The following is a 27,879-nucleotide window of genomic DNA, read 5'->3' as shown; positions in this document are numbered from 1 at the left end:
CTTCCCTCCCTCCCTCCTTTTCTTCCTTCCCTCCCTCCCTCCTTTTCTTCCTTCTCTCCCTCCTTTTCTTCCTTCCCTCCCTCCCTCCTTTTCTTCCTTCCCTCCCTCCTTTCTTTCTTCCTTCCCTCCCTCCTTCCTTCCTTTCACCCTTCTTTCTTTCCTTTCACCCTTCCTTCCCTCCTTCCTTCCTTCCTTCCTTCCTTCTTTCTTTCCTTTCACCCTTCCTTCCCTCCCTCCTTCCTTCCTTCCTTCTTTCTTTCTTTTCTTTCACCCTTCCTTCCTTCCCTCCTTCCTTCTTGTTTCTTTCAAGGTCATCTCCTCAGTGCCCTCAGACCCTTTGCATTCCACCCTACAGTCCACTCCTGGGAGGACTGACAGAGGAGGTCACTGTACAAATGAGAAACCAAGACCAGAGAATTCATGGGACCCCTTTCCACCCACACCCCCTGAGCTCTTCTCTGTGCTCTCATTATCAGCAGATCCTCTCCCAAAACCTGTGTAATCTGGCATTTGGGTTTTTCCTGCTGGCTTATTGGCACTTTAATAGCCTTTTCTAATTGGTATCTGTTCCCAGTGAAGTTCAGCTTCAATTACATGAAAAAGACCCTCTTAGTAAACGCCCTTCTTTGCCTTTTCTCAAATACAGCAGTAGGTGTGTGTCTTGCTTGAGCACTTTTTTTCCCAAATGAGTTTGTATTCAGTTAGCCACAAATATGTTCTGCGTGCATGTGTATGCATCTACATATGTAAAGATACGCAAATACATACACATTTGTATTACTTGAACACAAAATCCAATGTGCTGAAATTCCTTTTTTATGTAAATGAATAACATTTCTTAAGGGAGCATTGTAAGGGCCATTGAGGTCACACTGTATTTGGAGATCACCATCTCTCTCTCTGCTTTCCCTGTTCTGCCAAATATCTCCTCAACTGACTGTAAAGAATACAGATGAAAAGTATGTAAGAAATCACGAGTCTACAGCATGTCTGCCCTTTATTTTAAACCATCTAAAATTTGTCCTTATCATGCCCAGTGCCCTCCAGTATTCTAAAGACCTTTGTTGCGTAAGCAATTTCTCCATTCCGTGGTGGCTTATCTGACAGTTTCCCATTTACCTTCTACCTATTTTTGCACTCGACTTTGAATTTTAAAACCCCACTGTGGTTTGAAAAAGACTTAAAGGATCTTGAAGGATGAAATCAGAACTCTAGATTAGCAATTACTATAAACCTGCCAGCAAGGAAGTTGTTGTTGTTATTGTTTTCTATTTGGGCCAAAGCAAAGACCTGAGGCTTAAGTGTAATCCAAATGCATCATCTAATGAAGCTTATGTCCTGGAAAAGTGTCTATGTTTTCACTCAACTCTGCCTGACTCCACTGTTTCATTCTCACTAACTGAGGATAGTCCTAGGATGAAGCCTTTTTTTTTTTTTTTAAATCTGAATCCTGGGCAACTACTCCAACATTAAGCCTCATGTAGGTTGAAAGAAAATTCGTTTTCTTACTGCTTTCCCTCTCAGCTCCTTTTCTGAGCTTTAATCGAAAGCAGCCATGCCAGGCCACACGCCATACCACCTGAGTTTCTGCACCCTGAGGTGCTCTCTGCGCCGGGCGAAGACCACAAGTGTTCCTCCTGACAACGGATAAAAATGGGGTGGGTACCGAAACTCAGAAGGAGAAGGAGGCAGCAGCTGATGAAATATAGAGGTGTCAGCTTCAATGATAGGGTTACTTGAATATGCTGACCCTCACTTCCCAGGAAATCCCTGTGATTCCTAAGTGCTCCTCTTTATTCCCTATCTGCCCCTTCTGATGCATATTTTCTGAAGATTCTGCTCAGTTCTGCTCAATAAGTTTCCCCTTTATGGTTCATTTTGACCAAACATCACAAAGATAATATTAATAGCTAATGCTGTAGAAAGTAGGTGATGTGCCAAGCATTGTCCTGGGCACTTGCTAAATAATCACTCATTTTTTCTTTGATTCTTTACAACAACCTTATAAGATAAATACTGTTACTGTTCCAAGTTACAGATGAGGACACCGCGGTCCCGAGAGGTGAGACAAACTTGCTCAACATGACACAGCTACAGTTGATAGTGGAGTCAGTTTACACACTCAGGCCGTCTGGCTCCAGATTTGGTGCCCTTAACCACTGGGCAACACTGCCCTGGCACTGATTCTTCTGTGCTCTGTGCTAAGTACATGCAGACATATTTTTACAAGATCTTCTCAACAGCTGAATATTGCTATTGCATTTTTATGAGCCATATATACAAGTCCCACAGCCAGAGAATGTAGGAGCTGGAAAATGTATTTTCTCATTCAGCAGGTGTTTACTGATCATCTAATAAGTCCTGTGCTCAGTGCCATACATAGACACAATGAGGAGAACAGACCTGGTCTCTAGTGGGGGAGGCAAATGTTCATCAAATGATTCGACATATAAAGACATCGTTTCAAACTGGCAAAACATATAGAGGCCGTGCAAGGTATCTTTTCTAGCTAAGGGTGGGAGGTGTAGAGAGGAGGCTTTTCTCCCAGAGGAAGGAGTGTTTAAGCTAAGATAGCACCCATCTGGGGGAGGCTACGTGGTAATGGGTAGTGGGTTAGGGAGCAGGCAGGGAAAAGTATTCTCAACAAAGGGGCGTAAAGTGCACAAGCCTTGCTGTGGGGGAAGCAAGGTGAAATTGTGACATTTGAGCCACCCTAGCTAGGCTAGAATGCCAGGAACCAGGGGAGGGGTTGGAGGGAATGCCTCGAAATGAGGCAGAAGAGACGAGAAGTTGTGGTTCGTCTGATCCTCAAGCTATGTGTTAAATCTCCTTGTTCCACTGACCACACTATTATAGCAGGTTCTTAGCAGCAAATTTTGCTTTTCTCATTTCATAAAACAGTTGGTAAAAGCCCATTTAAAAATTCTCAGCAACACGGCGTGTATTGCAGACAGGCATAATTTCAAATGTGCTGTGCTTTGCCATCTCTAACATATTCAATCATGGTCCTATTTGCAGAGCAGACGGTGCAGGTGAAAACCCTTGTAAACAGTGACGTGCTTTCCACACGCGCACCCGTGGTATTAGCCTTAATAATCGGGCTTGTTTTGGATAATGCATGCACTCTAACGGGAGTTAATATATGTTAAGTGTTCAAAACGGTGCCTGGCTCGTGGTAAACAGCTATATAAGTGTTCACGATTGTTTTTACTATTATGCCTCCCTTTTTTTCTTTCCCCAGGCTTGGTCGGGGGAGGATCTGTGCCTCGCCAAACTGTTATATGTGTTCACGTTCCTCTTCTCTTTCAGGTCAGAACAAAATCTGCTTCATCCCAGGCATGGTGGGCCCTATATTAGAGATGACACTTATCCCTGAGGCTGAGCTCCGGAAAGCTACCATACCGATCTTCTTCGACATGATGCTGTGTGAATATCAAAGAAGTGGGGATTTCAAAAAGGTAAAAAATGAGGCCGGAAACTCATGCCAGCATCCCTAATCCCCAGCCCATTTCCCCATAATGATATCGTCTTTCCATCTCCCTGAGCTTCATTGAGAGGCTCGGCGGCAGGATAGGGACATTTATTCATAGGCCTGGAATGAGCTGGCAGATCAGATTTGGTCAGTATTCTATCAAGCTTTTCCGTCCGAGGGCAAGATTAAAATGCACTTTCTTGCTGTGTATTTGCTCAGTCTCTTTCTCAAGAGTCTAAGAACCCCATGTCTCTACCTAATGATTCCCTAAAAATGTGCTCCCTGGGCCCACCCCTCCCAGCAGTCCCACTCTCTCACCCACTCTTGTCTAGTACTTCATCTGCTGGGCTGACTCTGCAGATCTGTGTTATCCAGAAAAAGCCGACACTGCTGGGTGTCACACTTGTCCACACATCAAATCTGATAGCAAATGGAGTTAGGGACATGTTGCTCAGGGGGGACCTCCGATCTGTGAGGGAATAGGACGCTGACCCCAGCATGGAGGGCGCCAGAACCTCTGTGAAACATAAGAGCTGTTGCCCAAATATTGTCATTGAATATCTGGTCAAACTTGAAGAATGAGGTCCATTTCCTGGGCCTGGCCATGCTGGGAGCTCTGGCAGTGGAAGAAGCACCAGGTGCCACAATTGGCTCCTGGCACTGCTCAGTGACATTATCCTGTTTAGGAAGGTTGGTCTTTAAGTCCTATCAAGGCTGCCTGAGCAGTTCCCTTGGGTCTCACCCTCTGTCCTCTCTGCCCCACATCCTCACTTAGTTTTACCTCTAACCAAGCTTCTAGCCCTCCTCTCTCCCCTAGTGCGTCTACCTCTTATTCCTACCATGTCCTGCCTTAAAGCAGGTACTTAAAAGGCAGCAGATTCCAAACTGCCTTTCCTTAAGATCCTTAGGGATATTTCCCTTCCTTTACCCATTAATACCCTAACCCCCACAGAATAAAGCCCACACCGTCTAGCCAGCATCCCCGGCCCTCCCAGCTCCAGCCTTCTGAGGAACGTCTCAGTCATCCTCTCCAACTCTCCCTGCCTCACCTCTTCTCCACCATCCCTTCAGCCCATCTGAATGGCATTGCCTCTGTGGGTGTCCTTCAGGCATTTTTTTCATCCCATTACTTCTCTGCACAGTCACAACCCTGCCTCCCAACACCCTCTAAACTCCTACTGATCCTGCGAAGCCCATCCAAATGCCATGTCATCTAGGAGGTCTTTTCTCCACATTCCTGCCATTTGATTTCTAAGACATGACTGTTATGTACTGCCTTGTTTTATACTCATTTCTGTGCATTTTTCATCTTCCTCATCTGCATCTAATGACGATAATGATGATGATGACTATAATGACTGACTTTAGATATTTACTACGTATCAGGCATATGACACCTATTTTCTATTAGTTCATGCAGTCTTTTTTAGACTACAACTCTATGAAGTAGGTAACATTATCTTGTCTTACCCATTTTAAAGATGAAAAGAAACTGAGACTTAGAAAGCTGATGTCATCTGCTGAAAGTCACCATCAAGAAAGTGGCAGAACAAAGGCTGCAACAAGCAGGTCACTGCGATTCCTAAACCCATGCTGCAACCCGCACTATCCAGCCACCAGTATCTCCCAGTAATACTGGCTGAATGATATCCGCTAGAGCAGTGCTTTCCCTAAATATGTCCATGGAGCACTGATCCAACAAGATGCTCCAGGGAAGAGGGTTTCAAGGTTAAATACCTTTGGAAGCCACTGCATATTGGAACGCCTCTTAGAGATTCCCAGGGCATATTGTAACCCCTCTTAGAGATTCCCAGGGCATATTGGAACCCCTCTTAGAGATTCCCAGCTTAGAGATTCCCAGGGCATATTGTAACCCCTCTTAGAGATTCCCAGGGCATATTGTAACCCCTCTTAGAGATTCCCAGGGCATATTGGAACCCCTCTTAGAGATTCCCAGTGCATATTGGAACCCCTCTTAGAGATTCCCGGGGCATATTGAAACCCCTCTTAGAGATTCCCGGGGCATATTGGAACCCCTCTTAGAGATTCCCGGGGCATATTGGAACCCCTCTTAGAGATTCCCGGGGCATATTGGAACCCCTCTTAGAGATTCCCAGGGCATATTGGAACCCCTCTTAGAGATTCCCGGGGCATATTGGAACCCCTCTTAGAGATTCCCAGGGCATATTGACAGAGTCAGGGCACTGAGATATTCCATGGCAAACAGATCTGTCATTTCTTAAATTTATTTCTTAAATTTATCCGTTGTCAGGAGGAACATTTGTGGTCTTCGCCTGGGGCAGAGAGCACCTCAGCGTGCAGAAACTCAGGTGGTATGGTGTGTGGCCTGGCACGGCTGCTTTCGATTAAAGCTCAGAAAAGGAGCTGAGAGGGAAAGCAGTAAGAAAATGAATTTTCTTTCAACCTAAATGAGGCTTAATGTTGGAGTAGTTGCCCAGGATTCAGATTAAAATTAAAAAAAAAAAAAAAAGTTGTTCTGAGAGGAATAAGAGACTAGTTTGCTATGATGATACCACTGTGAGAGGTAGTATTATAGGGACTCTAGTGCCAGAAGGGCTACTGACCAGCTACCTTTTTGTGAAGAGCCTGAAAAAAAATCAGGCTGAGTAGGTCAAATGGAGAAAGAGGCCGTATCTGAGCAGTTGGGATGGGGGAGTGGAGGGTGAAAGCTTGGATTGAATGTTTGAAGGCAGCTTGGAATTTGCTGCCTTTTAAGTGGGAGCAAGGTCTATGCAGCTTGGGACCATGTGAAGGGCACACACCATGAGACGAAGGGCACTTGACTTACCCTAAGACCCACTTCTGAGGCCAGCAGGTGCCTTAGAAGAGTTCCTGGGAACAGGTGTGCAAAAGAAACACACCAAGTGCCTGATGATGTACAATGTCGCAGAAAGAAATAAGACCTGGTCACTGCCTAGATTGTGACCTGACAGATGTGTTTGGCGGCCTCAGAGGGTTTCACTCTAGTGTGATTTTCCTTCCCTAAAGGATTCTGGTATCTCGGTTTCTCTGTAGCATGCACCCACCTGTTTTCTCTGTATGGAGTCATTCCTTGGGCTCCTCACTCCAGTGTGCGTTCATTCTGAGCATGTTCCCCAATCACTTCTCCTCGCTGCTCCCTTATCAAAAGAGACAGGACAATCAGGCTGACTAATGAGGCAGATGCCCATGTGAAAACCAGCCAGCGTGCTTCATAGGAGCTCAGCTGGGGGATACGTGGGCCCAGGCATGGTTTTTGGTTCAGAGTAAGCAGTCATGGAAGGCGTCTCCAGGAAAGGGAGGTGGTGACACCCTGCTGAATCTCAAGCAGCCTTGATGGCCAGAACAAGAGTGAACCCCAGGACTGGGGTGTAGAATCCAGGAGGGCTGGTGTGCAAAGTGGCATTAGTTCATGATGCTAAAATAATCCAATGAGAGAAGAACCAGGTCCCCCAGAAGACCACGTTGTTCCCTTTCTAAAATGTGGGTTGCTTAAGGGACAGAAGAAACTGAGCAGGGGCTTTTCTCCCGGGTCATACCAAACCCTCTGGCCTGATGCCAGTTTCTTGAAGTTCTCTAGTTCTCATGCCTTTGTATGGGCTCCTCCTTTCATATCTTTGCCTGAAGAGATCCTGGACACCCTTCAGCTGAGACTTCACATTTTGGGAAAGGCTTTCCTTCTTCCTGAGGCAGTGGTTCATCTGGGTACAAGAGGCAAAGATTTGCTCAAGCCAAGTATACATAGGCTGGAACTAGGACAGGAAGGTGTTAGACTCTCAGTGGCTCGGGGTTCTGGGGGCTGAACAGGAGGCGACTCCAGGGCAATCTCTCTCTCTACTCTGGGTTTCTTTTGCAACCTCCATGCCAGATTTCCCTGTCTTGCCTCTCACCTAAATTTCATAGACAGCTGATGGGTTTGACTGATGACATTTACCCGTCATGAGTGCAGCATTTCGTCCCAGATCATCTCGGGGGTCTCTGTCTGTTGTCTAGGACTGGATGTCCCATCCCTGGTACACCACATGATTCCCTTGGTGGAGCTGTGGAAGGACAGTTTCAGAAAGAGGGCCTTAGGTGGACCCCACTGTGGCTGGCTTGGCCAGTACACATGCTAGTCTGAGTGAAACGTACCCTGTCCTGCCTGGGTTGAGTGGTCATCACACTTGTCCCACACAGCACAATTACCTGCTCATAGGTCTGTCTTCCACAGCAGACTGTGAGCTCTTGAGAGCCAAAGCTGGTCTCTCAGTCCTGAACTCCCAGTCCCTGTCAGGTGTCTGAGATGCATGTTGTGGGCACCATGTCAGTGTTCCCAGAATGAATGGATGGAGGCATTTAGACCCCCATCCCAAGGCATTCAGGGGAACCACATCAGCACAGGGAGGTACATTCCAGCAAATGCTTTTATAACATAGAGTAATGGGGGTTGCTCATGACTGGGTAATCCCCTTGTGCTGGGTAGACCAGCTGTCTTGCTGGCCAATTCTTTGTGGAAGGAGGGGGACGTAGGTGTTCTGGACGCTGTTGGTGGGAATGAGTGGGAGTCCTGGGGTATAGAGACCTTGGAGACTGGTTAGCTAGATTCAGATGGTAGAACACCACTGTGTACCAGTCAGCATGAGGATCTGCACCCTCAGCAGACAGGAGATCCCAGAGAGAATTCTCTCAGAGAAAGAAGAGGGGATAGCATCTGACAGCAGTACCTAGAACAGTGCCTGAACACCATAGGAGCTCAATCATTGCTCACTGAATGAATGATTCATGGAGATAGCCATGTTGGCAGATTCCACTGAGACTGCATCTTGGCATGGAGTAAGTTGGTGATTTAAATTGTTTAGAACATAATGTGGAAAAGATTACATCAATTCAATAAATCTGCATTGAGTGTTTGCTGTGTTCTGGGTACTGTGGTTCGGATTCAGATAGACCTACTCTTTATAAGCTGAATAAATGTGGGTAAGTTATTGAACCTCTCTCAGCCTCAGCTTCTTCATCTGTAAATCGGGTATCAAACTGTCATTAGAGTTTCCCATCCCAAGCTCTTTGCGGGGATGAATTGGAACAATTAGAGACAACTCAAAGAAAATTAGAAAGCTGCACTGACTTCCAGACACCTCTTCTCACATGGCATTCTCTTTTCCAGATTCCTCCCAACTCTACTTCTTTCCACCCAGTATAACTGGCATTTCATAACAGAGGAGGTCAAAAGCAGACTTACTGGTGTTGATGTCATCGTCGTCATCTTCCTGACATCCAGGCCTCTAAAACCATCTCTGCCCTTCCCATGTCAAAGTCAGCACCAGACATGTGAGGAAGAGCAATCATTCTCCAAATCTCACACTTCTACAGGGCTGGGCTCCAATCAGAAAACACTCTAGGAAAACAAGATGATAAAAATAGCCAAGATGTTCTAAAGCAGCCAGGAGAGGCGAGAGAAGCAATGCAGGGAAGGCATGAAGCAAACACGAGGCCCATATCAGGTCATTCTTCTGGAAGAGGGAGGCCCAGGCAGGAGGTTTGGGCTCCTGGAGTCCACTCCTTTTTTCTTGATTTGAGCTTCTTAAGACTTGTATTGGGCCTCTGTAGAATCTGACTTCTGTAGTGGCCCAATGAAATCGATGGATACTCATTAGCAAACATCCACCTCACAGCAGTGGGCTAAGAAGTCAATGATATGATGCAGTCGTGTAGCTGTGGATGAAAATGGCAGTAATTTGGAGAAGCCAGAGCTACATCCTCAGCTCTGGATGGTGACAGTGTTGGGGGTAAGGACTGTTGCAGTATCATGATGGAGTGTATGTTTGGGAGAACCTTTTTTTTTTTTTACCTTTTTTTTTTTTGACAGAGTCTCACACTCTGTCGCCCAGACTGGAGTACAGTGGCACGATCTTGGTTCACTGCAACCTCCTCCTCCCGGGTTCAAACGATTCTCCTGCCTCAGCCTCCTGAGTAGCTGGGTTTACGGGTGCCCACCACCATGCCCAGCTAATTTTTGTATTTTTAATAGAGACAGGGTTTCACTGTGTTGGTCAGGCTGGTCTTGAACTCCTGACCTCATGATCCACCCGTCTTGGCCTCCCACAGTGCTGGGATTACAAGTGTGAGCCACCATGCCCAGCCAGGAGCACCTTCGTGTGTTGGACCTTGGGCCTACCCTAGCTCAAGTTCATCCATCCATTGGAACTCCAGACCAAGGTCCTACTTTGCCTCAGCCTCCTCATTTGTAACATGGGGATGATGATGTTCTTCTCCCTTGGCTGTTGTAAAGATTAAATGAGAGTATGATGCCCATGATAATGACAATGACAACACAACGACAATAGCATGATGAGCTTTGCTAACAATTATTGAGCACTTACTGTGTGCCAAGTGCCTTTTACTTGTGTTTGCCCTTTAATTTGTTACAGTACCACTACAAAGGAGGTGCTGTTTCAAATCTCCATTTAATAGATGAGCACACTGAGCCTCAGAAATGTTTATTAACTTGGCTAAGGTCATAGGGCTGGGAAAAAAGTCAAAGCAAGACTCAAACCAAGTCTATTCAATGCCGAGGACTGTGATCATAGCCATTTCTGAGCACAGCACTGACCCTGGGATATGCCTGACTGAGACCTTACCCCTCCAGCTCACCCCAAGGGCTCAGGCATGGTGGTGTGGTATCATTTGTCTCTGCACACTCCCTGGCACCCTGTAATTTCCCTCCTGGCAGGCTCTTTTGTGACGCTGAGACAAGTGCTTATTTACCTCAACCACTTCTCTGCTCCAAAGAAAAGTTCAGCTCACCAGGAAGAATCATGCCAGCATTTCCCAGTGAACCCCTCAGACAAGAAAAAATGCTGCTTTTCTCCCCTTGCGCTGCTCTCTGGTAACATTCAGCAGTAATAACAATAACATTAGTGGTGATGACAAGTCGATAGAGCACAGCGCACACTTAAGGTTCGGCACTTTGCTTGTGCTTTACATATAAAATCTCTGTGCCCTGTAACTACTCCACACTGTAGGTACTACTGTTATGCCGGTTGTATTGATAAGGGGTAGACAAATGCTGGCCCACAGGCCAAATTCATCCTTCCACCTGCTTTTGTAAATAAAGTTTTATTGGACTACAGCCATGCCAATTTGTGTACGTGTTGTCTAGGGCTGGTTTTGTGCTACAGCAGCAGAGTTGAGTAGTTGTCACAGAGACCATCTGGCCTGCAAAGCCTAAATTATTTACTGTCTGGCCCTTTACAGAAAATGTTTCCCAGTCCCTGATGTAAATCCTGACACTGAGGATTCGAAAGACCTACCAGCTTTCCCAAGATGGCAGAGGGAGGCAGGGAGGGATTTAAAGCCAGACAGCCGCATAACAGACTCATCGTGTAGTCCCTCAGCTGTATTTCTTCCTGCTCTAGGCTTGGCAGAGAAGACATCTCTAAGCATGATAGTCCCCAGCCCTTGACATTGGATAATATTCAACACACACATAATGCTTGACAGGATGCACCACAGAAGGGGCATGACTCGTTTGCAGACTGGCAGTCTAGACCCTTGCCACACTGGGCCTCATCTAGGTGTCTGTTCCCTTCCTCCCTCCCTCCCTCCCTCCCTCCCTCCCTTCCTTCCTTCCTTTCTTCCTTCCTTCTATTTGTCCATCCATCCATCCTTCTCTGCTTAAACTGAACGGCTGTCCTCATCTTTCTCCACATTCCCACCTTGACACTTTTGCTCATACCATTTCCCTCATCTGGAATGCCTTCCATTTCACATTTATCACAGTCCTACCCATCTTTCCAGGCCCAGTATATCTCCTTCAATAAGTCTTCCCCAACTGAGGCAACTCATGAGAAATTCTTTGGCATTTGTGCTGTATCAGCACAAGCTTTTGGTCCCTTCCTTAGACCCTTTGTGCACAAAAGTGAGGGAACAATGGCATCACGGATGATGTGTGAACCAGAGGGAAGAGAAAATGTGGTCCCTGCCTTATCATCACCTAAAGATTCCAACTCCATGGAGCTCTGTCCTTTATGCACAGGAAAGAGCCTGCCAAAGGTATCTGCCATTCATCTGAGACTTCAGACAGGTCACTTAAACTCTCTGAGTCTCTACTTCTTCACCTGTAATAATAACTGACACCGAGGGTTGTACCAAGCAAGGGCTGGCCACTCTTCGTGCATTGTCACATTTAAAGGTGATCCGTGACCTCCAGACTTCATGAAGTATTATGAAGACCAGGTGTCAACAGGTCACGTTAGAAGCCAGGACTCCCCAAGTCCTCTTTTGGTCTTGGTGACCTTTGCCAAGCTCCCCTTTCCCTCTCCAGGTGCCAGTTTATTTTTTAATGGTAAAATGAGGGAAGAGCAGACTGCACGATTTGGATGGACTCTTCAGGGTATAATATTAAAACAGTACAAACCATTTTGCATCAAAATCATGTTAAAAAGACACAGGATGACTTCAAAACAATGTGTTGAATAAGCCATGCACTCCAGTGGGTGAAATGCTTCTTAACATGGAAAGTAGGGAGACAAAACATTCTGTGGCTTCAATGCCAGTTGGTGGAACTGTAGACGGATACTTGCTTTCTGATCACTTACCTAATCTGATCTCTGATCATTACAATTGTCACCAGTCTTGACTTATCTAAGACCTGACATTTGCTCCATGTCTTATGAGTATTTTTCATCATTTCTTTGGTTGGAGGGAACAAAACTCCAATTCAAACTGGCTGATATATACACAGATCAGCTCATATGAATGAGAAAGCATCAGATGTGACTGAATGCAGGGGCTCACAGATGGCATCAGGCCTCTGTTTCTCTGTATCTTCTGCTCTCTGCTTGCCTCTGTATTGGTGTAATTCTCAGACAGCCTCTTTCATTGTGGTCAGCAGCAGCTTCAGGCTCAAGACCTTCCATCTTTAGGTTGAACAGAAAGACTCATTTTGCTAAGAGTTCCTATAAAGCCTCAGATTTAACGTCTCACTGTCTCAGTCCAGACCTTTATTAATGCTGGGACCTGGGCAATAAAATATATTGATTAGGAGCTAGGCCTGTGTCAGGTCTCCACACCTGGAATTAGGGAGGGATGTTCAGCCCACCAGAGCCCCAAGGACTACTGTTAAGACTGGTGTGATCACCAAAATATGGAGAAAGGAATGAAGGAATGCCAAGCAGGCAGAAACAATAGCTGTCCAGGAAATATGTCCATTCCATTTTCCTCTTTCTGCAAAATTTCTACTTAACCTTTGAAAACAAGCTCAAATAACATGGGCTGTGAGAAGTCTTCCCTGACCTCTTCTCCTTCTCCTTCTCCTCCTTCTCCTCCTCCTCCTCCTTCTCCTCCTCTTCGTCTTCCTCCTCCTCCTCCTTTCTTCTTTCTTCTTCTTCTCTCTCATCACCCATGGCTCCCTTTCACTCTCTGGGCACTCCAAAAAGGCAACATAGTATTCTGTTCCATTTTGCATTCCCAGATCCCAACACTCAACCTGGGAGATAATGAGTGCCCCCTAAAGCTTTGGTTGAAATAATGAATTGACTAATTTCAGCCCTCAGCCTTCTAACATTATTGTTGATTTTTGCCTCCTGCATCTTCAGTTTGAAAACGAAATCATCCTGAAGCTGGACCACGAGGTGGAAGGGGGCCGAGGCGATGAGCAGTACATGCAGCTGCTGGAGTCAATGTAAGTTCAGTGCCCCGTGTGCAGGAACAGCCCGTGAAGGTCAGGTGAGGCGGGAGGGCTCAGAACTCCAGGGGGCTCTGAGTGGTTGTGTCCTCCCCTGGAGATCGATCTAGAGGCTCATGGGTATCGGCAAAGCTCCATTTTTGGAAGAAACCTCACATTTCTCTCTGGAGTGGCCATTTGTTTGGAACTGACACAATGGGCCAGATGAAAAGAATCTTTGCTGTGTCGGGAAGAGGGAAATAATCCACCAAAATGTCTACTTTCATCACATCTTAACTGTGGAATATGGTTGCTATTTTTCCTTTCTTTTCTGTTTAAATATTTGACAGATGTTGGTCATGACCTACATTTATTGAGCACGCATACTAACTTAGCATGCTATTGTGCAATGTGCTATGTAATGCCTCCTTTAATCACACTTACTCCCTTTGATGCCCATTTCACAGAGGTGGGCCCTGAGGCTGAGGGAAGTAAGCACATTGTTCAAGGAAACTGTGACAAGCTAGTGGAGTGGACAAGCTGCATCCTGAACCTAGCTCTGCCTGACTCCAGTGCCCAGGCCAGGGGCAGACCGTGGACAGAGAACAGTGCCCGAGACCGCTGGACTTGGAGTCAGGACATTGTTTTCACAGCTTTCTTGAGATATAATTCACACGCCATGCCATTTACCCAAAGTGTGCAATCACTGACTCTCAGTATGTTCACAGAGCTATGTAACCATCGCCACAATCAATTTTACAACATTTTCATTACTCCTGAAAAGAAACCCTGCACCCCTTAGCCACTGCTTCTGCCAGCACACACACACGCACGCGCGCACACACACACACACACTCACAAACACTCCCCCATCTCCCCTAGCCCTAGGCCACCATTACTCTGCATTCTGTCTTGCCTATAATGTTTTCAAGGCTCATCCATGTTGTAGCGTGTTTCAGTACTTAATACCTTTTAATTGCCAGATAATATTCTACCATATGGATGTACCCCATTTTGTTTATTCATCTCTCGGTGGATGTGTATTTAGGCTGTTTCTACCTTTTGACTATGAGTATTGATTCTGCTGTGAGCATGCAGGTACAAGTTTTTGTGTGGACATAACATTTACAGTCCTCTTGGGTATATACCTAGAAATGGAATTGCTGGATCATATGGTACCTATATTTGACCTTTTGAGAAACAACGACTATTTTCCAAAGTGGCAGCTCCATATATATTTCTACCAGCAGTGTATAAGGGTTCCAATTTCTCTGCATTCTTGTTAACACTTGTTAATATCTGTCTTATTGACTACAGCCACCCCAGGGGGTGTGAAATGATATCTCATTGTGGTTTTGAATCGCATTTCCGCGATGTGTAGAATTCATTGATTTTCAGTACACTCACGGGGCTGTGCGCTTTTCTGTGTGCTTTTGGGCCGCTTGTATATCTTTGGAGAAAGACATTGGGTTTTGATCCTGGCTCTACCGATTAGCAGCTGCAAGACTTCACAGGAATCACATATGTCTGGCCTCAGTATCCCCATTTCTGAAATGGGAATAATAAAGCTCCTGTGGTTATTCTGAGAACTGAATAAGTATAAAGCATCTGGCACACAGCAGGTAAATGCTTCATAAATATGCTTCCATCTCCAGGCCTTGCTCCCAGTTTCTGTGTTTGACAGCTTGGTAATTGCCCCCTTCTCCCGTGAGGCCTTCTCCTGAGGCTCAGGAACGTGACTCAGACATCCCCACTTCCCGCTAACTGTATATTCTCTGGTTTGTATGATTCTCTGAGATCACTCTGGTTTGGATTCTTTCTTCAATCCTTTTTGAATATTTTAATTTCAATAAGAAAAGAAAACTGAAGGCCTTGTTCTGACCCCTACAATAAGCCTCTCCACCCTGCCAAACCAGCCAGAGCCCAGAGGACAGGATGGCGCCCCAGGCAGTGCCATCTCAGCTGGCCCCTGTCCCCTTCCTGTCACCGTGCATGGCCCTCACTAAACACTTAGAATGCAAATGCCATTTGGCCAGAAGGAGAAACCCACTGTCTGCCCCTCAGGTGGATATGGAGACTGATGTATCCGGGAGGGAATAAACAATGTTCTGGCTGAGTCAGTGCTTATCTTAAAGTTCTAAACAAGAAAATCAAAATATTGACCAGAAGTGAAGCCATGAACAGTGCTGGCAATTTCCATTTTTATAAGCGGATGGGGCTCTGCGGCGGTCTTCAGATGATCAGCTGGGTTTTCAAATCCTTCCTGAGTGATTATTTATAAAAGGAGTCCTTAGAGGTCAAAGAAATTAAAGACAGCTCATTATTTTTTCTCCTGAAATAGACGTGTGAATGATTTTTACACAAAACGCATCGAGTCCGACACAGGGAGCCAGGGCCGCATCAGAACATCCATGGGGCCCCTGTGCCTGCTCCTTCCTTTCACCTCTCTGAGCCTCAGTTTTCTCATCTGAAAACTGGGGATAAAAATATTACCGAGCCCTTAGAGTTTTTGTTGGGATTGAATAAGAAAAATCATGTTACGTGCTTAGCACAATTTCTGATGCTGAGTGGTTAGTCTAGCAATATTAATTATTAGTAGTACAGATTGATTGTCCCTTATCTGAAATGCTCCGTATCAGAAGTAGTTTGAATTTGGGATTTGTTTTTCAGATTTTGAAATAATTATACTTAATAGTTAAGTGTCCCTCATCTGAAAATCCAAACTCCAAAATGCTCCAGTGAGCATTTCCTTTGAGTGTCATGTTAGTGTTCAGAAAGTTTGAATATCACATTTTCAAATAGGGGACAGTCAACTTGTATTACTTACAGGTGGATAGCATGGTAGTTATTTGAAGCCATGAGCTTACCTATCTTTTCTCCCCTGGGCTACTTGAGATGCCTGAGAACACGCTGTGGTGTTTCTCTGTGGGAAAAATATCTCCGCTAAATTTGACAATGATTGGCTTGATTCTTAAGATCCTCCACTGATACACAGGGCCCCCACTGGGCAGATACAGTCCCGTGGGCACATGGCTTGGATGGGGCCTTGGTGAGCTATTCTCCCTGTGGCTACTGCAGCCTTGCATAGGAACACAGGGTTTAAGTCATGGAGTGGGGCTGCATTTCAGTCCTCATGTGCTCTGTGCAGTGCACAAGCTATATAACCTTACACAGAACTCCAGTTCTCCCGACCCTCAGAACTCTCCTTGGAACCCACGCTCATTGATCCATGTATATCTGAAAGTGTAAGTCTCACATTGAATGGAGTCATAAGACACTCCCCTGCCTTTCTGTATTTTATTCCTGGGAATAGTTCTAGAAGTGGTGAGGGAAACAGAAGGTTGAAGCAGATGGATGTATGTTCTTGGGCCTTTATCCTACCTAGACCCTTTCAATCCCTGGAAGAGGACCTGTCACGGGTCATTTCATTTCAAAGAATGAAAGAAAGTCCAGTTTCATTAGCACTGACAGAGAGGGGGGAGTCTGGGATCCTCCCTCGAAAAGCCTCCAATGCCAAGTGCAAATCAATTGCAGGGAGGAGTGAGCCCCTTCTAGTCCTCCCCCGACAGGAGCAGAAGCAGTGTGGCAAGTGTCCACCACCCTTCATTCCACCGTGTGAGGAATTAGCTACATTCCCTCATGATTCCCAAAGCTTTTGTTATTGCCACTCATACTCTGTTGTGGGATTACAAGGTAGACAATTAAACAGGCTTAGCATGTGGTCTGGAACACAGGCAGTACTGAATAAGTGGTTGTATCATTATATATTATGATTAATTTTTATCTATGTTTCCCATGCTAGACTGTGATCTCCTGCAACTCTGAATCCACAGTTTCTAGAATGCCACATGTTGAGTGGAAGGATGGACAGTGGATGGATGGGTCATTTCTAGCCAATGTTCCCATCCATTTCACAATCCTAGATGGTTTGAGCACCTTTCTGGCTTCATGCATAAAGAATAGAGAAAGAAAGCAAGCCAAGACCTTTTTCATCTAAACCCTGGTTTCTCCAAGTGTGGTCCATGGACCCACAGCATTGGCATCACCTGGGAGCTTGTTAGTAAGGCAGCTGCTCGGGAACCAGCCCAGATGTGATGAATCAGAATCTATTAACACAATGCCCCAGTGATTCCCATGCACGTGGAAGTTTGCAAAGCCCTGAACAAAACCAGTTGTTCTTAATGTGAGCTGCATGTCGGAATCTCCTAGAGAATGTAAACGGTAAAGCACTGCTGCCTGGGTCCCACCCACAAAGATTCCAAAGTTACTGACCTAGGTTGGGCATTGGGCTTTGTAAAAGCTCCCCTGGTGATTCTGTCATGTGACCAGAGCTGAGAACCTCAGATGTGGCCAAGCTCAGACCCCGAGATGTCTCCTGCCCTGGAAAGCTTGACAAAGTCACACACCGAACACTGGGAAGAAGCTTTGTTGCATTGTCATTAGGGTGGCACACAGGGCTAGAAGTGACTGTCCCAGGAGGAGGCATGCACAGCTGTGGCTGAGCCAGACAGGTCTAAATCACAGAGCCATTTGCATCTCCCATTGAGAGCCGGGGAACAGTTGCTTTTCCCAGAGTGAAGATGGATTTGTCTTATCACAGCCACAGTTTGAGATGTCGCCTTCTTGCAGCCTGGCTTGGCTTCTTGGAGGAAATGACCCTCAGAAGTCCTTGCTTTTCTTACCTTTACCTTCCTAAGGGCCCCTGGAGAGTTACAGTTCCACGGGGAGAGGAGACAGATACAAATAGCGTGGCCTGCATAATGTCTACTTGAGATGCCTGAGAACACGCTGTGGTGTTTCTCTGTGGGAAAAATATCTCCCCCAAATTTAACAATGATTGGCTTGGTTCTTAAGGTCACCACTTCAGCTTACTATCAGACCGATATTGGGAAGGTCCTTTAATCTTTCTCAGCCTTCATTTCCTCACCTGCAAAATGGGGGGAATAATTCTCACTTAGAGGATTTGTTAGGAAAAGTAACTAGTACAGTGGCTGGCACAGAATAAGTAATTAAGAAGAAATAGTCATCAAACAAAATTTTAACCCATCTGTTTCTCCCCACCTAGCCTGTGGGCTGCTAGACAGTAGATGTGGTTCTTTTGTATATTGATATCTTTCTCCCCACCACACAAGGCCTAGCAACTAATAGGTGCTTAAAGATGTTACATTTTTATTTTTGTTTTTAAAATTTAGAATATGAATACTAAAACAAATATTATAATTAAAAAAAAATTTACACATACTTAAATAGAAAAATGGAGGCTTTTCTTTCCTATTTTCCTACCTAAAGACTTGTTGGAAACAACCATCACTACGAGTCTGGTGTCTATCCTTGCTGACTGTACATGGCACTTTATAAGCACACAGAGATACATGATAGCCATGTGCACTCACACACACATGCAGTGTTTGGCGGTAGAGACACGGATGCTGGGGCCAGACTGTTTGATATTCCTGGGCCTTTCTTGGACAAGTTAGTGGGCCTCTCCATGCCTTCGTTTCCCTATCTACAAAAGTCCCATCTCATAAAACCGTGACAGGAGGTTAAATGAGTTACCATTTGCATGAGGTCTACAATAACACCCAGGCCATGCTAAGCTCTGTGTCAGTTGGTTAACTGAAAAACAAATATTGTTCTGAGACTTACTTTTCTCACCTAGCTCTATATTTTATAGAGCTTTTCATACCTAGACATATTGAATCTCTCTAATATTTTTAATGTCTTCATAGAATTCCATTTGGTGAATGTACTGTAATTTACTTAGGCATTTCCCAGCTGATGAACATTTAAGATAGTTCCATCTATTTCACTATTAGACACAATTTGTGAGTATTATATCTTTGCATACTTCTGGGAATATTTCTGTAGAACAGATTCCACAAAGTAGAGTTGTGGGGTCAGAGGATATGCACATTTACAATTTTGACAGATACTATGAAAATTGCTTCCCCAAAAAAGTTTTGTTGATTTATTCTCAGCAGGGGTGGGTAAAAGTGACCATCTCCCCCACCATCATTACCCATATTGGAAACTATTTTATTTTTATTTTTTCCCATTCTGATGTTAGGAAAAAAAAAACACATGCTGCATTATATCGATAAATACATGAATAAATGAACAAAAGGAGCAGTCAGGGAACTTGGATTGACTGACTGATTTTGCATGTGCTCTATCCCACTACCCACTGGCCCCAGCACACTCTTTATCCCCAGCCGTGAGCTCACTGCCCTCTGGTCTCTGCCACAGCCTGATGGAGTGTGCTGCAGAGCACCCAACCATTGCCAAGTCAGTGGAGAACTTCGTGAACCTGGTCAAAGGCCTCCTGGAGAAGCTGCTGGATTACCGGGGCGTGATGACGGATGAGAGCAAAGACAACCGCATGAGCTGCACTGTGAACCTGCTGGTGCGTGGGGCTGGCGGGTCCAAGTCAGACCAGAACCCTGCATGGGGCTGGGCTTTCTTTGGGTCTCACGATTGTTCTTCATAGGGAAGCGGTGCTTAAGGGCTTTGGAAAGCAGACAAATGTGGAATGGAACGTCTGCTGTGCTTTCTGCTAGCTCTGTGTCTTGAGGCTGTCACTTCACCTTTCTATGCCTCAGTCTCCTTATTTATAACATGGGATTAATGCACATTACCTTTAGCACTCAACACATCATATGGAAGGGAGATGACAGTGTAGACTGGCTAAGAGTATGAGCTTTGGAGTCCCACAGCCTCTGGGTTTCCATCCTGTGTCTGATAATTAATAGGATGGACAAGCTAAGGAAATGCTCTGAAGTCTTAGTTTGCTTGTCTATTACAAGGATAAAATAATGGTTCCAATTTCATTAGGTTGTATTGTCCTGGCCCATGGTTAAATGCTCAATATGTGTTAGTTTCCTTCTTCTTATGGAATGGAGTCACACTGATAACTAGAATTGTTGTTACTATGAACCAGGTTAACCAGAAAAACTAACCCCAGATCCAAGTTATTAACCCCTATATTTCATGAGCTCCCATGGGCTGGCTGCCAAACAGCCTCTCTCACATGCTCTGTGATTCAATCAAGAGACAGGTAGGTAAGCAGCCGTAATGCTTCATATTCACCATGTCATCCCACCTTAAAATGGTTTAAAAGAATGAAGTTGACCAAAAGGTCATGTGGCATCTGTCACATCAACCTCCCTACCATTCCCAAGGTTCCTGAAACACAAACCCTGTCCCCATAGCTCTTTTGTATGGCCTCCCTTTACCCTAAATGGAGTTTTTTTTTTTTTAACAGCCTAGATATTGCCATTGATTTCCCAGAATGCCAAGGAGAGTTTAAAAATCCTGATGACAGCAGAAATGAATTCATTGCTAATAACTCCACCAGACCCAGTTTACATAAAGATCATGCAGAGGTGTTTGCGACGGGCTGAGCAGCTTCTCTCTAAGGAGAGACAGAGTTGGTTGAGGAAAATGACCTTTAACAGCCAGCTAGGATCAGGGAGAATGCTTGGAACAGACAGTTCTCCAAGCACTTAGACACCACTAGGTTTCAGTGAGTTGCTTAAATATGGTGTCAAGGAGGCGGGTGGGGATGGAGGTGGTATCAGGACAGATGATGTCCAGTATGATTTGCTGCCCATTGACTGTGTGCTCTGGAACATGTCACCACCCCTCTCTGAACCTCAGGTGCACATGGGTGTGCTGCATTAAACCAGGATATGCACCTGGTATGGCTCAGGGATTGGACCAGGACCACCTGGCTCAGAATCTGTAAGAACTTGTTTTAAAAAATGCCACGGGATTAGGATCTCTGGTGGTGAAGTCCAGGGTAACTACTAGTGTAAATGGCCCCTGAGCTGGAATAGGGACCTAGATTCCTATGTATTGCCAAGTTTAAATGTTTTGGCTACAGAATCCCGTATAACTCCTGATAGTTCTGCACTATCAGGAATTCTGATCTCCTACTATTACCGAGGTGCTGTCACTCACTTTCCAACTCAGGTGCTTTCCTGTGCAAGGCCTGAGCTTCGAAACTTCAAGCTGGGCTGCCTTTCAACGTGGACTTGGTCAAAGTAGACTACCCCAGTCTTGGCAGCCCACCTCTCAATGCAGCCAAAACCTGATCTGCACCTCCTGATATGTGATGGCTGAGACACATCAGGTCCTCTCTTCCTTTGTAGTCTAAGGGTCAGGGAAGTGACTTTCAAAGCAGAATCTTCCAGTGAGGCTGTTTGATGCATCTTTGGTGCATCCAGGATAATAAATTTCCTATTCCTATCTCAGGGTACCCAGATAGTAAACAGCAATCTTCCTCTCATCTTCATCACCACACCCTTGACCTCTGTGACATTGCAAAGAACAACACTCATCATTGTTTTTCCTCCCCTATCTAGAATTTCTACAAAGATAACAACAGGGAGGAGATGTACATAAGGTAAGATTCATAGTTTCTGAAATCCAGATCTGCTGTGTCACTTTCCTGCTCAGTATCCATCGATGGCCCCCTGCTGCCTTCAGGATAAAATTTAAACTTCTCTTCTTGACATTCAGGCCCCCTGTGTTGTGATTCCTGTCAATTTCTCCAGCTTCAACTCCTTCATTCTCCCATAAAACCACTTGAAATCGTCTAGGCCTTCCACGCTGTCCTGTTGTTCCCACAGCTCATATTTTCCTGAAGAGCGAATACTTTGTGATTTGAGCTGTTGGGGTGCATTTGCACTGTTGCAGGGCTGACCTGGGATAAATTACTGTGAAGCCTGAGTCCAGACATGTAGTAAGACCATTGACTAGCCCAGTTTTGAAGGGGAAAAAAAAATACGAAGATGCATGATGTCTGCATCCTTGTAGGCATTTAAACGATATTATTTAAATATGTCATGAAGGGTTTTTTGGGGACATTAGCCTGGAGCAGAGAACTCCTTTGCCAGTTTTTCTCAGAATCTCATATTTTTTTCTGCAATTTTAAAAGTATTGTTACTTTTATTTATAATAAAAATATGTACTTATTATAAAACAAAAATAAACTTATACAGGCAAGCAACACAAAAAATGAAATAAATTCCCATAATCCATACATATTTCCAGACCTTTTTATGTTTATATATACATTGAATTCTATGCATACGTATTTTTTGCAAAAATGGCTTTATATTACTTGTAATTTATTCTTTGCTTTTTCTAACTTGACAAGAACTCCATATCGATGGATGTATATCAACATCATTTTTAATGAAACTATAAAATTTTTTTCCAGAATATACCATCATTTATATAGCCAATCCTATATTGTTGAACATTTAGGTTGTTTCCAACTTTCTTCTACAATAAAAAGGATAACAACTTTTTTTGGGGGGGAGGACATAGTTTCGCTCTTGTTGCCCAGGCTAGAGTGCAGTGGTGCCAATTCAGCTCACTGCAGCCTCTGCCTCCTGGGTTCAAGGGATTCTCCTATCTCAGCCTCCTGAGTAGCTGGGATTATAGGCATGCACCAGCACACCTGGCTAATTTTGTATTTTTAGTAGAGATGAGGTTTCACCATGTTGGCCAGTCTGGTCTCGAACTCCCAACCTCAGGTGATCTGCCCACCTTGGCCTCTCAAAGTGCTGGGATCACAGGCGTGAGCCACTGCGCCCGGCCACAACAACAAAATTCTTGAACATACACCTTTATGCACATCCTTATGAGACTGGAGCCCTTGAGGTAGAGTCAACCAGAAGATTGAGGAGTAAGGTATTTACAGGGCTTTTGTCACATTCTGTCAGAGGGCAGAGACTTCAAGTCTACACTCACTCTGCTATTATGGCAGATATATCTAGGTACCTAGTTTAGCATTACTCCAGAAATAGGAGCTATCATTTGGAGAAAAAATAATTTTACAGGTTGTCCTGAGTTTGGGATATTTATAACATCATTAGTCATACCTTATTGTAGCAGCACAAAGCTTTAGGGTCTGAAGGACCTCAGTCCTTGCCTCGCGTTTTCTGTAACCTTGGATAAATTCATCTTTCTGGGTTGAGGTTTTCCTACCTGTAGAATGTTTCCATCCTGCCTTCTGTTTTGATGATTCAATGAAGTACTATAAGTAATATGGCTGCCCCATGGTTTCCTCCATCCAACCTTGTTTCTCCCTTTCTCATTTTAGAAACACAGACGGCAAATCCCAGACCTCCACAAGCTTTGGAAATTTAAGGCCCATAGTAATCTAGGAAAACCATATTTGTCTAGACTGCAAACAGGGTATAGTCTGAAAATCTGTTCTGTTTGGCAGGCAGAATATTTAAAAACATTTTTAATTGGCTGCCAAAATTTAAAAATCTGGAGATTTTACATAAAAATCAAAATTTCCTTTTTCTCCTGGAAAACTCAGAAGGCGTGACAACACTGGGCCCTCGTCCTATTCTGATGACTGTTAGCCGAACTGGGTGGTGGCAGCCATTCTGGACACGGCTGGAACATTGTCGTCATGACATCATCTCTATTCCCTACTGTGCTACTCCCCGCCCACCTCACTCAAGCACCTGGCACCTGGAGGTGCTTGAGTTTTGTATCCCTGGTTGAGGGATGTCTTCTTTTTATTAGGGTGTCTTCTTTTGGGTTCTGCAGCAGATCATCAGACCCTTGAGTTAACAAGGAAGAGGAGAGGGTGCCAAAGGGGGAGTTGAAAGTAGCAAGGAAGCTCTCCCCTGGGCTGCTCTCCCCAAGTTTTTTGAACTCAGCCATCTAGGGGTCTGAGGCAGGGAGGATGGGCAGGAGGAGATAAGGCAGAATTAAGCTATGTATGCACACACAGATGTTTCTAAATTCCAAACTCTCTACATGGAGGTCATGTGCAATTTCACGGTTAACTCTGATTAGCAGAACATTAGGCGGGAGGAGAGTGGAAAGGCTGCATCTGTGAAAGCAGAAATCACTGAGCCTGAAATCTGCTTCTGGCTCTGGCTCTTTTAACCTGGATCTCAGTTTTCTCATCTTAATAGCATTGTTGGAATGATGAATTGATAAAAATACATGATAATAAAACACCCATTTGTTGAATGAATGAATGAATGAATGAATGAATGAACGAATGAATGTTTCTGCCTGGGAAGCTCTCCCAACTCATCCGCTTCCCCTTCAGATCAACTGTTCTGCCATGGGAACCTTTCTAGAAGCCTCTCTTCTCCCCACCTGGATAAAGGCTGCTCTCCTAGTACCATAGACCACTCCTTCACAACACATACCATCGCTGTGTTCTTGCAGTTACGTATCTGATGATTTGATTCATGCCTGTCTCTTCTCCTAGACTTTAAATCCCAAACCCTGAGAACAGTGCCTGCTTTTGTCACTGCTTATCTCTAAGGCCTGGAATAGCCTGGATGCCCCGTACAGCTTTGCTGAAAGAATAAGTGAATGAACAAAATACTGACAGGGCATCCTAGCACAGCGGCTATCAAATCACCACTGGTGACCTTTCCTTGCCTCAAAATCTTTGGCGGTCCCTACCCTGATTTCAGGCGGCCTACATTTGTCCCACTGGCCCATTTTATGTGGCCAGGAACCCTGAACATTCACTGCTCCTTTGGTGAGCTTCGTGCAGAAAGCGTTTTTCTCGAAAGGAACATAAACCTGAGCACTGAGACACACGTTGAGTGGAGATGCCCGAGAAACCCTGTGTTGCCTGGTGTGAGACCGTGTGCCAGGGTGGAATGCTGGCACCATGGCAGGCATTCCCTGCCTCTCCTCTCCCAGAAAGAAATCAGCATCTCCCCTCACCACATTACTTAGAGTTGGGTTTAAATAAATCCTCCTAATGATATTCAAGTCACCAGTACAGTGGTTCATTGCCTCTGGATTCTGTTTCCAACGGTGGCAGGAGAGAATGTTTTGTAGAGGAATCTAGTTCACAGTGGTAATAGATAACAGCTGCCGCTGCTCAGTGCCAGCTACAGGCTAATCACTTTCAGAGCATACTTGCATTCCTTAGCAGCGATGCGAGCTGTCATGTATTGAGCCTTTTGTAAGACACACATGATCTCCTTGGCCCTTTATATGCCCAGTTACTTTATAGATAAGTTCTGTGAGTGTTGCCATTTTACAGATGAGCAAACTAAGGCACAGAGAAATTAATTCACTCCTTAATACCTATTATGAATCAGTTATCTAAGAATTTTTCAAAGCACCCTGCCTTTGTCCTTGTTCCCATCCTCAGTACCCCTCAGTTATATTGCCGTCTCATGGTTCATAACTGGGATCTCACTTTTCAAAGGGACAGGAAGTTAAAATGTGACTGCAGTCAAATAGCTAACTCTTCCTACTGACAGCTCAAGGTCTCCCTGTGAATATCTGTTCTCCAACCCCGATCCACTTCCTTTCATTACCAAAAAATGCACTTACTTACACACAGAGAACTCTGTAGAGAGGGGTGGGAACTGTCCCTTACAGCTGCTGTGGCTTGTTCATACTCCTGCAATGACACAATGATTAAGAGTAGGGATCATGTCCTGACTCTTCGGTTTATTAGCACAGAACTCTGAATAAATTGTCTCTCTCTCCTTTGTTTATTTCTCTTGCTTGTCATATTGCATTGGCCAGAACATTCATTATCAAGTTGCATGTTATCTGGGATGGCACCTAACTTGTCCAGGCCATAGTTCTCTCATCTGAAAATAGGAATTCCTGAGACTCATCTCACAGGGTTGTCATAAAGATTAAGTAACCTAAGAAATTTAAAATACTTAGCACAGTACCTGGCATGCACTAAGTACCCAACACACACTAGGTGCTGTCATTATCACCCACACAAAGGGCTGGTTATCCAGGAAGAAGGACTTTCTTGCCACCCAGAGAGGTACCCCAGTTGTTCTCTGGGCTTCTGCTTGTCCCTGCCAGATGTCTCCTTGTCACTGCGCCTGGTAGCTCAGCATATTTTCCCTCAAACAGGTACCTGTACAAACTCCGTGATCTTCACCTGGACTGTGACAATTACACAGAGGCTGCCTACACGCTCCTTCTCCACACTTGGCTTCTCAAGGTACTGTCACTTTGGGTGAAGGGCATTTATTCTGGGATCCTGACAGGGCCTCACAGCAAGTCGAAGAGTGAAAAAAGAAAAAAAAGAAAAAGAATAATAATCCAAATACATTTTGTTTTGCTCTGTGTCTCCAAACTCTTGAGCTGGCAGGGTACTTTTTGCACTGCTTCCCTGATCACATGTGGTTTTGAGTGATCTTTACATTTAGCAACAACAACACCCCTCCGAGATATGTTTTGCAGTTTTATATAATATCTAAACTGCTATTAACAGTAAATCATTGGCATGCCCACTGAGCTGCATTCCTTCTGTTGAGAACTTAGCTGTAGCTGGCAAAAAAATCAGAATGATTTCCTTTGGCTTTGGGAGAGCTGGGAGCATGTTTCTTAGGGGTTCGAAGTAAATCCCTACACAGCGCACACAGAGAGCCAACAAAGAGTAAGATAAATGCAACTCAACAAAAATCAGGAGGCTTCACAAGTGGAAATTGCAGCCCAGCATCTCTCTGACTGACCACTGGCACCCAGGACAGGCCCGGGGAAGCTAGCAGAGGGGAGGGCGTTTGCAGGGCTTCATCGGACTCCTAATCCCTGTGGTTTTAATATTTCACGTCCCCTCATTTGTCTGTTTTGGAACTTGAGACATTAGTGCTGCCTGGAGGGCAACTTCCAAATATCCTGGGTACTCATGCCTCAAAAGGGCAGCCTCTCCAGTGGTACCCCAAGTTTCCAGAAGTAAGCTGAGTTCAAGAAAGGAAGAGAGACCGAAAGGACAGGGTGTGGGGAGGGCGGTTCCTGCCTTTAATCCTGGGAAGATACCTGCTCTCGGCAGCCTCTGGCCCTGTGTGACTTCCCGTGTCTTCTCTTTGCAGTGGTCGGATGAGCAGTGTGCATCACAGGTCATGCAGACGGGCCAGCAACACCCCCAGACACACCGGCAGCTCAAGGAGACGCTCTACGAGATCATCATAGGCTACTTTGACAAAGGAAAGGTAATCTGTCCCTGCCGCCCTCTCTCTGTGGGGACCCTGGCCACTGGAAGGGTGGTTCTCTCCCATACCCTATATCCAATCTATCCTCAGCTCTGTCAGATAGCCCTCCAAATCCTAACTCTGATCACTTCTCTCCACTTCCTCTGCATCTCCATTCCTTCCACCTCCATGTAAGGCACCAACATGGCTCACCTGGGCACTGCAATGGCTCCTACACAATTTTCTTGCTTCCTCTACTACCCCCAACATATCATCCTCCATAGAGAAGAGAGGATGATCCTAAAACATAGATTGCATTATGCCATTCCCCTGCTCGCAATTTCTTAATGGCTCCCCCAATCTACTTAAAACAAAGTACACAATCCCTCCCATGGCCCATGAGGCTCCACATGAGCTGTGCCCTGGCTGTCTCTCTCATTTCATCCCTGCTGGGGTCCCTCTTGCTCACGTGCTCTATGCCAAGCTCTTTTCAAACTCAGGGGCTTTGTACTTGCTTTTCCCAGCTGGAAGCATTCCTCTACCACAGCTGCCCACTGGAAGGCTGGGATTCACTCAGATGCCACATGCTAAGGAGGCCTTCCCTGACCACCACTAGACAAACCAGCAGCACCTCTGCACCAGGTTACCCTTATGGCTTCTTCAAAGCACTTGTTCCTATGAGACATCATCTTGTTCATTTTCCTTTTACTTGTTTATTTTCTGGCTCCCCAATTTAGAATGCCATGAGATCAGAGACTTGTCTTGTCCACTGCTAAATGCCCAGTGACTAGGACAGAACCTAGGAAGTCCCCAGT

General features: G+C 45.2%; 1 protein-coding gene across 1 annotated transcript in view; it reads left to right on the top strand.

Moving 5' to 3' along the window:
* Positions 1 to 27,879, top strand: part of DOCK2 (dedicator of cytokinesis 2) — a 450,129-nt gene that overhangs the window by 371,614 nt on the left and 50,636 nt on the right. The window contains exons 33-38 of the mRNA XM_011968671.1: positions 3,310 to 3,458; positions 13,048 to 13,133; positions 19,362 to 19,518; positions 21,479 to 21,519; positions 26,004 to 26,094; positions 26,966 to 27,085. Coding sequence (XP_011824061.1) covers positions 3,310 to 3,458; positions 13,048 to 13,133; positions 19,362 to 19,518; positions 21,479 to 21,519; positions 26,004 to 26,094; positions 26,966 to 27,085 — 644 coding nt within the window. The remainder of the gene's footprint in view (positions 1 to 3,309; positions 3,459 to 13,047; positions 13,134 to 19,361; positions 19,519 to 21,478; positions 21,520 to 26,003; positions 26,095 to 26,965; positions 27,086 to 27,879) is intronic.

Source organism: Mandrillus leucophaeus, unplaced genomic scaffold (genome assembly GCF_000951045.1).
Source record: "Mandrillus leucophaeus isolate KB7577 unplaced genomic scaffold, Mleu.le_1.0 Scaffold855, whole genome shotgun sequence".
Taxonomy (NCBI): Eukaryota; Metazoa; Chordata; class Mammalia; order Primates; family Cercopithecidae; genus Mandrillus; species Mandrillus leucophaeus.
This window is presented reverse-complemented; position numbering and strand designations above follow the sequence as displayed.